Here is a 12,007-nt window from a genome sequence, read left to right as displayed (position 1 = left end):
CTCAGCATATCGCAAGTTCCCTTCAATATGACGATGTCCAGCATAAATGCACGACGCACCCAAGTCTATAAAAATTTACTATGGCTTATCAAATCTCTTAACAGTCGCCTTAGCGACTAACAAGCCGGGCTTCTATTCACATGCCAACTAATACAATACTCTTGGAGGCCAGGCCCTGTGTATCCTCACCTCCTAGAGGTTCAACCGAGTCTAGTTCTTCCCCGGTAGGGCACTCCGCCCGTACTAGATATCGGCATTTTTCCGCACCGTACCAATATCTGGTATGAGGTGGGTTAGTGCTCTTTCGAGCTTTGCGCAGGCTGCTCAACGGACGTGTCGGGCGCAAGAGCATAGTGCTTCTGCACATATAAAATCTACGGATGTTTCTTTTGCTGTTCCACAGGTTGTAGCTCTACTTTTCTTCCTTAGCGAGGTTGAGGCCCACGGGTTCTGGTCTTTTGACGACCCGGATGTGCTCAGAATGCTAATATGATGCTCGTGCATGCTAACGCGAGATAACTTAAAGTCAAACTCAGCGTTTAAGGCAGTGTCAATCGTTGCTTTGAAATTAGTGGGGTGGGACTGGTAAACTTTCGCCCTAGCAACACCCACACTAAGGCCTTCAATGAAGATGGTTCCTAGACCACTTCTTGCATTGGGTCTTGCTTCATTGCAGCAATAGAGTTCTTACCTCCTGGATATAGTGCCGTAGGGTCCTTTCGCCCTGACGAGCGGATTAGAGGCGCGATCGTATGCGAAAAAAACCAACTAGGCGGTGTGTAGCCCACGTGAAAAATGCGACGTCTGTAGACGTGCTACATGTGAAAGCCCATTTTTGGCTCTATTACGGAGCTTAGCGATAGATAAAGCCACTCGTTGCTGTTCTATTCGGATCACGGCAGAGGTTATGGCCCTCTCTGCCTCTAAATCCCAAAGAAGAGAATTACCACTCTTTGCACTCATATGTCCTAACATTTACAATAATTGGGCGAATTTTTGGCTTCAGATCAGGTACGAAATGGATTGCATTGGCCTAGATGCTGCCAACTGGTCTTGAATCTGTCTGATAAAAGAGGACTTATAGAACTTAAAGTCTTCTAGCACCAGTGGGCCCTGAGAAAGATTGTGGTCTATGTGATGCAGTCTAACAAAGCCTTAAGCTTATCAAACTCTGTCCATTCCGCCTCTGATGGGTCTAGACCCCGCAGAGGGTACGTATTATGAAGACTCAGGCGTAAAGTAGCTACGAGTGCCTCCAGGTGTAGCGGATCCACCTCGCTCTTTTAAATTAGTTAGTTCTATAGATCTTCTATGTATAACAACTCAAAGAGTCGTACAAGCGGAGAGCATAAAGTGTCTGAGCTCAATTGATTCAGTGGTTCGTACAATCAAATGGCGACTGATATTAGTGACATTACCGATTTCCAAAGGAAAAAGAGGTATTATACCCATATGCGCATTCCACCAAATTAACAGTTTATAACTTGAATGTACCCCATTACAGGAAAATTGAGCTTATAAGTCAGAATTTGCTTGCTAACAAGATAATTCTGACGTCTTATAAAAGTTATAATTTTCTAAAGACAAAGAATGGAGTTTTAGTAACCATTAAATAAACTTAAAAAATGCGATTATTTGGGCTAGAATAATTTTTAGACATGAATTAATTGAAACAATATCTAGCCTTAATTGGATACATAAAAAAACAAATGTCAGTATAACGATAGTTGGTTATACATACTACCTAATAGTGATTTTATATTGGCTATTTATAATGGGCCCTATATACTTAGCTTACTTCTACATGTTATTTAAGTAGGGTGCTATACCCGAATTAGCGGGTCTAGCACGTCGCATGCTTCTATGTTATTAATAGGGAGCCAAACCCATTATTAGCCAGGCACGAAGAGGTATGACTGGGTCTCACAGCACAAGTATGGAGAAAGCGTACTATTCAAAGTCTACTTGTGATCACTAGTAGTTCGTATGTAGTCACTATTAGTGTAAGGAGCTTAGGGCTACGTTACGTGGCTTACACATGCACGTGAGGAAGCGCTTAGAAAGTCAGTAATATATGTAATTTTTTAACTCTGAAAATCGTAAGTATCCCCGACCTCATAGAAGTCATTCGTGGTAGCACTTTTTCGTCCAGCGTCGCAAGTCGTACGGAGATGATTTTTTGAGCTCACGGTCAACTTGCCATGAAGTTTGACCCGGCGCAATACCTCTATTATGTAAGGCAAAATAGAGAGTAATGCATAAGATGCACAGCATTTTGAGCGCGGATGAAACCTGTCACCTTTAAGCACGAACGTCTAAAAGAAAGACGTTGAAATGGTCATTTCATAAGAAAACGAGAATTTTTTCTAGTCCAGCACATTCATAGCAAGGCGATGGAACCGAATCGTGTCGAGCGGGCGCAGATTTGTCGGTTGGCTAATTGACGAGAAGACCTTCGCATTGATCACTCCCTCAGTTGGAACGAAGACCGCCTGGTTTCGTCCAAGTGTCCATCATGCTCTGTCATATCTAGACCGTTTAGGGCAGCTTTGTGGTCCCACATCACTAAGCGACGGCTAAGCGAAATCAAGCAGGCTCGGGTCGAAAAGTGCGAGCGAAGCCTTGGTGAGAAAGAAGCCACAATTATTCGTGGCGGATCGCGTTGGCTCCGCCGACACCGCATTCGCAACTCGAAAACGGTTCTATTCTCCGGAATGTCGTCGTGATTCGAGGCATCAGCGACAGAAAGCGAGTTGCTCTCGAACGACATCCTGAAAGTCACGAATAAGATAGGAGCGTGGTTCCCGTGAATCTTTCTCGGGAATAGTGTCTAACCAGTGAGCTCGGAAGCGACGCGTGATCAGGATCGCGCGTTCCTCATGTACCATTTGACCGGACGCACTCGGTGGATCTGGGTGATCAACGATCCGATTAACGATCCAGCGCGATCATTCGCAATATACACAAGGCAGGTGGACTGCCGCGATAATAATATGTTCCTCCTGGTCGTCCAGGAAGATTTGAATGCCGCGACGAACCAAGCTGCTGACGCTCAGCTCGAAGCTGAGGAAGCTGAGGAGCGCGCTGCGCGAACAGCGCGCACTGCGACTGAGATTCATTAGTCGAATCGCAAGCTGTTTGAGCGTACAAGGATGCTGGAGAGCCATATCGTCGGTCACCCGCAAGCTGGATTATAGCCTCGCCCGATGTCGGCTCGGCGACGGGCTCGCCGGGATAGATGCTCGACTTACGCGCCACCAACTTAGCCTGCTGAGTAGACTCGGGAATCGAAGCTGGACGATGCGTCTTCAGCCGCTCAACGTGAGACGTCGGGTGCAATCGCAGGGACGTGATAGTATCGAGAGTGCAGGTTTCTCGAATCCTCTCAAGTACTTTAAAAAGTCTAATATATCTCGGAGCGAGTTTTCTCGCTCCCAATTACGTCACAGCTGAGTCTTTTATACCTTTGGCCGACAGAAGTACACGATCTCCTGGCTAAACTGATATATGTTCTTTAGTCCACGTTTGCCTGCGTTTTCCCTTTTGTTTGTCCAATGATGGTTGAAGTGTATCCCAAGCAATGAGATTTGAAATATTCTGGACAAAGTGGATTCAGGAAGGAACTGTGGGATTTAAACTCGTATCTTAATTAAATAATTCAAATGTTTCTTGTCAACAAAAAATTTCTGCTAGCATTTTCGTCAAAAAAATTGTTCGTCATTAGTTTACTGATACATTTTAGCAAAGAGTAAGTGAAAGTCGAGATTGTATTTTTACGATGTTTTTGTGCTGTTTCGAAAACCCAATCTTATCCCCGTCTAACATAATATCATGTTTAATATTATTTTTACCGAGCGCTGTGACCTATTTACATGCTCTCATCATTTCCGGACAGAGGGATTATAGCTTTTGTAGGCACCGACATTGTCACAATCTGAGGTTTCAAAATTCAAAAGCACGAAGTTAGCCGCTTCTTTTGTAATAAACCTCAGTGCGGAACCCTGCCACATCCACCTTATGGATCGCAACGGAGTAGCTGAAGCTGCACGCAAGCGCAAGCGTGGTGCGCTACAAGACATAAGTAACAATACAAGAAAGAAGCAGCATAATCGTCCTTCTCCTCGGCGCAGCGTAAGCGTTGTCAAGAATGAGACGGATGACGGAGATATAAAGCCCCTTGCACCGCGTGCCTCTGCTCGTCGGAAGGCGACAACTACAACAGTAAATACTGCTTTAAAAAGCTCCATGGCTTCAACGACCGCGAGTAAAGCGAAAAAACGCGCACCTGTCAGCAAAAAGACGGAGCCAACACGCGCTAAAAAGCGGAAGCTCGAAGGCGTCGAGAACCAGCCTCCTGCCCTTCACCAGAAGATACAGACTAGTATGTTGTCATTTCAGGCTCCTGTAAAGCTATATGATAAACAAGAGAAGAGAAGCGCAGACAAGGAAAATATTAATGAGGTATTATATATTGCAAAGGGAGATGAAAATGAGAGGAATCTGACAATTTTGACTGACGTTAGGCGGAAAGTGCAGTGGTGGTGTATCAAAAAGTGGTGGAGAGCACAGTGACAGGGGAGGCGATTCAGATAAAGAGTGAGGAGAGTCGTGAAGACGCTCCAGAGATTCAAACTCCAGAACGGTCGGTAGAGCAGGAAGCTGTGGCTGCCGCGGCGCTGCGTGATGAATATGTGCCTTATCCGTATAGGAGCATATTTGACCATAGAGACTCCTGTTTTGATAAAGAGACATACACGGAATCAGTGCGTGATGTTGACGCACCGTCCAAGATCGTGAGCTCGCACCATGCGAAGCTTTTACGTGAATTGGATGCTTTTTACCGAAAACATGAAATCAAGTATCTTTCCGAGGCAGATTACATCGGCACTGTGCAACTAGATATTAACGAAAAGATGCGCACTATTCTCGTTGACTGGCTGGTAGAAGTCGGCGAGGAGTACGAACTTGACTCGCAGACGTTTCACAAAGCAGTGCGTCGATCTTTCGTTTTTTTGTAATCTCCTCAATTGATCTTTTGTGTTGCTGCTGCTTTCTATCTCGTAGGTAAATTTGGTGGACCGTTGTCTCAAGAAGATTAAAATCAATCGCAAACAATTCCAGCTACTTGGCTGTGCATGTATGATGATTGCAGCTAAGTTTGAGGAAGTCTATGGCCCGAACGTTGAGGAATTTGTCTACATTTCCGACCAGACGTATACTGCAACCGAGGTACAAAGCGATAAGCTATTGTTCCTGTTGTGACCTGACTACTTTGACTTATCACTTAGATGTTAAACATGGAAGCGCAAGTCCTCAAGGCGCTGCAGTACCGGGTTGCTTCGACTACGTGCTATGGATTTATGCATCGCTATACGAAGGCAGGGTGTTCGACCGAAAAGCAGCAATCGTTGGTGTTGGTGAGTGAACACTTTTATGGTCTGCCAGTGATTTATTTATCAATTCTTCCCTTTTTGTTGTAGTATCTATGTGACTTTGCACAACTTTTTTACCACATGGTTCGATACAAACCGTCGATGCTAGTGGCCTCTGCCGTATACCTTGCGCGGATAACGACGGCAGAACCAGAACCTTGGACACCGACTTTACATCACGTGAGCAAGTATAATCCGCTCGATTTTCAGGACTGCGTCGAGGAGTTGCATCGTCTTTATGTGATTGAAAATGAAGTGGTTAGTACCCAGCGTGATAAAGCCAAAGCTATTAGCGAAAAGTACTTGGCAGACAAGTTTTTCAAGGCGAGCACAATTCCTGCTTGCAGCAAAAAACAGCTGGCAGACTCTTTGGAGCAGTACACACCATCTTCGATTAGTCGACTGTAGCCACGGATCAGCGTTAAGTAATAATTTAGTGCCGTCGCATTTTTATACAGCAGGCTCTTTTCGTAATAATTCTGTAAGTATTGATCTAAAACCATCTCTAATCGTGCTCATATTTTGATAAGGAATCGGATTTTTTGAATGGCTTGTAAGTACATAAACGCGACTGACTTTTTGTCAAAAGAGCACATTATTACAAAGATCATAGAAACAAGCTTATCTACAGCAGCGGGAATCTTCCGATTCTTTGCGAGAGCAGCGACATAAATATGTTTGATCTCTATTGAGCGTACATAATTATGTGATTTTAAGGAAAACAATTCTAGAAGAACAAATTCCGACACAAATATAAAGAAAGGCAACCCCGAGTGCGGTCGGTCGGTTTTCGATCCAGAGAACCTTCCAGAAGTCGCATTGACTAGAAATTTGTATAGTATGCACAATCTTGTGTGCTCACATAATTCCCTTTTTCCTCCTACATCCTCAACCAGCCAGTCTTAAACCCGCGCAGTCCACACAGACTTGAGGAAACCAAATTTCTAAAGCTTGATATAGTAGCACAGACACATTAATCCCCATGTTCGGCGGTGGTTTTGAAAGTTTCTTTGGTGGTGGCTTCGAGGGTGGTTCCAGTGGTCCATCCAAGCCAGTGGATAATAACAAGTTCTATGAGGCCTTAGGTGTGTCAAAAAAAGCCACAGCTGCCGAGATAAAGAAGGCTTACCGCAAGCTGGCGCTGAAGAACCATCCCGACAAAGGCGGTGATCCAGAACTCTTCAAGTCCATTACGGTCGCTTACGAGATTTTAAGTGACCCTGAAAAACGCGAACTTTATGACCAGTACGGCGAAGAAGGTATCCAGAATGGCGCCGCAGGGGCCGATGCCAGTGACCTGTTTAGCCAATTCTTCCGCGGTCAGGGTGGCCGTCGACCGCGTGGTCCACAAAAAGGCGAAGACTTGACGCATCCACTCAAGGTATCGCTGGAGGATTTGTTTAACGGCAAAACTGTCAAGCTTGCTGTGAATCGTGACGTGCTATGCAGTCGCTGTGAAGGCCGTGGTGGCGCTGAAGGAGCTGAAAAATCGTGTGACACATGCCAGGGCCGCGGTATGCGCGTACAACTGCGTCACATTGCGCCTGGCATGGTGCAACAAATGCAGAGCGTCTGCCCCGACTGTCGTGGTCAGGGCAAGAGCATTCGTGAGAGCGATCGCTGCAAAGGCTGTAAGGGCAAGAAAGTGACCAAAGAGCGAAAAGTGCTTGAAGTGCACATTGAAAAGGGCATGCGCAACGGCCAGCGCATTACTTTTGCAGGAGAAGCTGATCAAGCTCCAGGAACAATGCCAGGGGATATTATTTTTGTTGTCCAAGAGAAGGAGCACGCGACGTTCCAGCGAAAGGGTAGTAATCTAATCATGGAGAAAAAAGTCAGTCTTGTGGAGGCATTGTGTGGCTTTGAAATGATTGTGGAACACTTGGATGGCCGAAACTTACACATTAAGACGCGGCCTGGTGAGATCATTAAGCCCAACCAGTTCAAGTCCGTCCACGGGGAGGGAATGCCTACACACGGTAACCCATTTGTTAAGGGTCAACTCGTCATTCTGTTCAAGGTGCAATTCCCTGAAAGTGGCAGTCTATCGGAGAAGCAATTGAGCTTGCTTAAAAGCACGTTACCAGCTCCAACTCCCCTGGTGCCAGTGGCAGACACTGAAGAATGTTTCTTGTCCGAATTTGATGCCGAGGCTGCGAAAGCCGAGCAACAACAGGGTGAAGCGTACGAATCGGACGAGGAACGTGGTGGTCAGCGTGTGCAGTGCCAGCAGCAGTAGGTATATTCTTTGGTTTGAGAGATGATTAGACTTGTCGGGCTTGAGTTACTATGGGTTAGTGGTATTTCCCCGAGATTGCACTGGTGCTTTCGTCAGCGAACTTTACGTTAAAAAGAGCGAAGTATTTGATAACAGAACTCGTTTTTTAGTTTAAAACAAAAAAATATTTCTAAGTGAAAAGATTGGATAAACATCTGAAAAAACAAATTAGAAACCAAAATGTACGGGAACATTCTTGTATTGATTCTCAAGTCAATACGTATCACTACCACGCTTGCCCACATTAACTTCGGATCGAGATAATTATAAACCACTCGCACTTGGAAGCCTTTCAGGTACAACTGGGCAAAGACGGCAGATGTCACACTTCTCACGAAAGTAGCTTATTCGTCCACATTATCGTTTTGTAGCCCCTTAAAGGTAGCTACCTGCACGTGCTGCACGAGTGTGTAGAGCTTCTCCTTAGCATCGTCATCGTCATTACGCTTTCGCGAAAGACGGACACGCACGCGATAGGGCACGTTGCGCACACCTTTGGACCAGATAAATTTGTTCAGCTTCGAGTCAATGCGCACGTCCTGGGTCTTCATGGCCACTTGCGCAAACTTCTTGATCGCGCGAACAGCACGAGCTGCTTTCTTTTTAAAGACACTGTAGAATCAAACAAAAAATCGCATTGGAACCAACACCAGAGCAGAAAAAGTCAAGGAAGTCTCCAAGGTGGGAGCTACGGCGAACCGAGTGTGGAATATGCAGACAATATGCAAAGAATCAAATGGTTTTAAAAGGATACCATCCGTGAAGACGCTTGTGCAGATTTATGGTGTAATCGCGGGCAACGACATCAGGCGCGCGCTTGGTGTTGCGAGGTTTCATTTCCTTGACCATGGTGAGTGAGTCTGGCTATTCCCGAATGCTTTGGGCTCGCAGGATGAGGAGTTAAGGCCAGCCAATCGATTCGACCGGAAACTGGACATTTACCGGTATCCTTGTTAGGTAATAAACCTGTAATGTTGCATACTTAAGAGCTATTAAGTCAGTCAATGTTTGAAGCTGATTAATTATGACAGCGAGCTCTTCAAAGGGCCAGCTTTCACGTGCCAAGATTCCGGCATCAATTAGAATTGGCCATTATGCTACTAAGCGTCCGCAATCGTGACACAGCCTTCACACGCATGGAACGTTCTTGTACACGTGAAAGGCTGTCCAAGACATAGCCAGAAGCGTATTGGCAGCGTTATCGCATGAAACATTTGCATGTTTAACGCTGTTAATAAAAAAAAATATTTTTGTCTACACAACAATCCTCCATGCTTACCAGGTAAGATAAACAGCTAGTAACAATCCCATTCTTTGAGATTTTACATGTTCTTTTGACGCAGTGGACCTTGTTGGTGTATGCTAAGTATGAGACACAAAGTCCTAGCATAGTTCTTATTGAAATCCTTTGAGCATCTAATAAGCCTGGCCAATTTAGTGTAGCGTGTTGTATCCGATGAGTTGGCACTTACACCATGCCTGCTAAGCCGGAAATAATTAAAAAATTTGGGAGAAATCTCGGATTCTGACAGAAAATTGTTGTCCTGAGGTAAACAAGCTCTACAGGCATTGCACGAAGCGCAAATTTTGACATTGCCTTGAGTAATTTCTTTTCTAAATCCAATATTATTTTGTACTTACAGATTCGAAAAGATCTTTAATCCGTTAGAAAGACAGGTAACTGCACAAAATTTACCTTATTCGGAAATGTGTAAATTCAAGAATAGAATTTGTTTATGTAATAGAAAAGAATTAAAAGCAATCACCTAATTTTAATATACATTGATGATAAAGTGCTTCTCTCTGCATGGACTATTTTAAACTTGCATTGAAGGGAAAGATTTTACAAACAATCAGTGTAACGGGGTACATCGACAGATGAGGACGATCAAAGGCACGTCAAAACGAGTGATCTTTGGATCAGTTCCTAATAAAGAGGACGGGCCTTCGAACAAGGTGTTCGAGGCCGTCAAAGACAAAATTGCGGAGGCATCCTCAGTTGAGGTGCTCGAAAAAGTGTTTAAATCTGCCAAGAAGATAGTAAAACTCCCGGAGATGTCGTGACATCTGTTGTAGGCGGGCACGTCGTAATGCGGCCACGCTCTACTTAAACACACACCCTAGCACAGTGAGGAAGCGGTTTAACCTGCTTCTCTTGCGTGCAGTGATGTAGTTGTGGTGGGCGCGTTAGCGACCTAACCCAACGCACTAAGTACTCTGGTTAAGTGTCGTCACGGGAGCGGTAATTCGGCTCCTCGTGCACACTTACCAAGTAGGAAGTAGTTTTCAGACTGATTTATAGTTAATCGGATTAAATATAAATACCTATTTTTACCAATTAAAATGTCATCTCTACAGATAACATTTAATATGTATTGCGAGCGTATCTTTCTAGATACATCGCGTAACGACGCTTGCCGTCATCACGGATGACGCTGGGCGCCATCCCTCCTAATGTGAATGCACCCATGTGCATCACATACACAAGGGTTGGTCACAAATGTGCACCACACTCGAGTGCTGGGTCTAATTACTATAATTTAGTGATTGACTACCCCCTTAAGTACACCAAGTGTACTTAACGAGGATTGTGCAACATTAGGGCAACTTTAGCACGCTACACCATCCCCCTCTTTAAGAACAAATTTACATTTTTAAATTCGTCAAGAAAGGAACTGCGAGCAGCTTTACGCACCGCTAGTTCACTCAATCACTCTAGCGCACGTGTTTCCATACACGGCGCCCAAGATGCCACCTAAAAGGGGCCACGTTGGTGGGTCGTCTGCGAAGACGCCCACTCAACCTCACACGAAGCGCACGCGCCGCGTTAACACGCCGGCAGCGTCTAAGTCGAAACGCCGACAGCTACTGCTGCTGTCGCGTTAACGGGGCGAAAGGGTCCATCCCACTTTAACAGTGAGGATGTTGATCCGTCGCTCATTGTCGACTACAATGAGTCGACACCGTTGCCGTCACCTCATAGTAGTGATGCGGACAACGAGCTCATGAGGAAGGATGATGGCGGATTATTGCCCATCCAAACTTCTATTATGGCTCATAACATAAAGAAAGCAGCATTTTACGAATGCTGTCTCGTCGTCTGCGCTGGATAGCGCAGCGAAATATAATTAGAGCGCTGTTCATAAAGGCGCACCCGCTTCTCCGTTGGGTATAATCACAACGCCTTATGCTCAGACCATATTCCATAATGTTTCTGACATAGAGGATTCGGAGCCTAAAGTTCCGTCGACGACACGTGAACGTGCTCAGTCGGTGTCACAAGCCAGTCGTTTCGAACGTGACTATGTGACGGATGGCATATCACTGATGCCCCCTCCATCTAAATGGCCTCGTTTATACGGGCCAAGAGCGTCGCTCCTAGAGCGCGCTCTTCTAGACGCTCATAAAAACTATGGCGTCTTTGAATTATTAAAGGCTCAGGGGAAATCGCTTGGGCGTATTTTCCCGATCCCGATCGTGTTCCGACCAATACGAGGCAGAATTCCTGCGCCGCATTCATCCGCATTCCGATGCGATAAAACAGCGGTCGCAGCAAATTAATTTTGCCCGCTTGCGTCTGAAAGAAATCATGGGCGGTACTGTACCCCCTGTTTTTTCTCACAACGCTATCCATTTGAGACTAGCGATGAGGCCTCAGCTGGTGCTCCTTTTCATAGGCAGCCACCAAACCACCAAGCTGGGCACATCAATACGTAGGGTATCAATCGGTTCCCAAGAGTCGAAACTCTTCGGGTAACCTTTCCATTGGGCGAGGATCTGATGCCTTTGCCTCACGGAGCGGTGGAATGCAGCCTTACAACAAGAAAGCGTTGATTCTCACCCGCATCCATCCGTTCAGGCGGCGCCCGATAGGAGTGGCGATCTCGCCCACCTACTCGCGGCCGCCTTACCTTCGTCCATTCAGTTACAGGCGTTTAGCGCTGCTGAACGACGTATTGCGGATCTTGAGGGTCAATTCTCGCGACTGACCTCGGTTTTCAATGTATAAGCGGAAGCTCGTCAAGGTTATGAACGCCTTAAGACATGCGTGGACCTTATGAAGAAGATAATGCTGAGAGATCCACGTTACTCGCGTGATGTTCCTCGCTCTCCAAGTCCTGTTCGTGGTGGAAGAGTCAATCGGTTGATAGTTTTTCACGTTCACCGTCCCCCACCCGAACGATGCTCGATTCACAGTCGGCGTCACCATCGATCTCCTTAGCCAAATGGGGAATTGTGACCTCATTTGGGTCTACATACCGTTTCAGACGACCCACGTAAAATATGGGGTGCGTCT

The 12,007-nt window shown here is 45.7% G+C and overlaps 3 protein-coding genes across 3 annotated transcripts; 2 read left to right on the top strand and 1 right to left on the bottom strand.

Moving 5' to 3' along the window:
* The first annotated feature begins 3,818 nt into the window (after positions 1–3,818).
* CCR75_007043 (uncharacterized protein) lies at positions 3,819–5,934 on the top strand. Its single transcript, XM_067965107.1, has 5 exons — positions 3,819–4,461; positions 4,524–4,991; positions 5,065–5,229; positions 5,289–5,417; positions 5,481–5,934. The coding sequence occupies exons 1-5, from the start codon at positions 4,018–4,020 to the stop codon at positions 5,838–5,840; spliced, it is 1,566 nt and encodes a 521-aa protein (XP_067819897.1). The 5' UTR covers positions 3,819–4,017; the 3' UTR covers positions 5,841–5,934.
* Positions 5,935–6,414: 480 nt separating this feature from the next.
* CCR75_007044 (uncharacterized protein) lies at positions 6,415–7,671 on the top strand (the record flags this gene model as incomplete). Its single annotated transcript, XM_067965108.1, has 1 exon — positions 6,415–7,671. The coding sequence occupies one exon, from the start codon at positions 6,415–6,417 to the stop codon at positions 7,669–7,671; it is 1,257 nt and encodes a 418-aa protein (XP_067819920.1).
* A 220-nt stretch (positions 7,672–7,891) lies between these two features.
* Positions 7,892–8,712, bottom strand: CCR75_007045 (uncharacterized protein). The gene is made up of 2 exons (XM_067965109.1): positions 8,465–8,712; positions 7,892–8,322 (listed from the first exon to the last, which is right to left on the bottom strand). The coding sequence occupies exons 1-2, from the start codon at positions 8,557–8,559 to the stop codon at positions 8,055–8,057; spliced, it is 363 nt and encodes a 120-aa protein (XP_067819934.1). The 5' UTR covers positions 8,560–8,712; the 3' UTR covers positions 7,892–8,054.
* Positions 8,713–12,007: the final 3,295 nt, after the last annotated feature.

Source organism: Bremia lactucae, linkage group LG4 (genome assembly GCF_004359215.1).
Source record: "Bremia lactucae strain SF5 linkage group LG4, whole genome shotgun sequence".
Taxonomy (NCBI): Eukaryota; Oomycota; class Peronosporomycetes; order Peronosporales; family Peronosporaceae; genus Bremia; species Bremia lactucae.
Note: the sequence above shows the minus strand (reverse complement) of the source record. Positions and strands in the feature narration are given on the sequence as shown.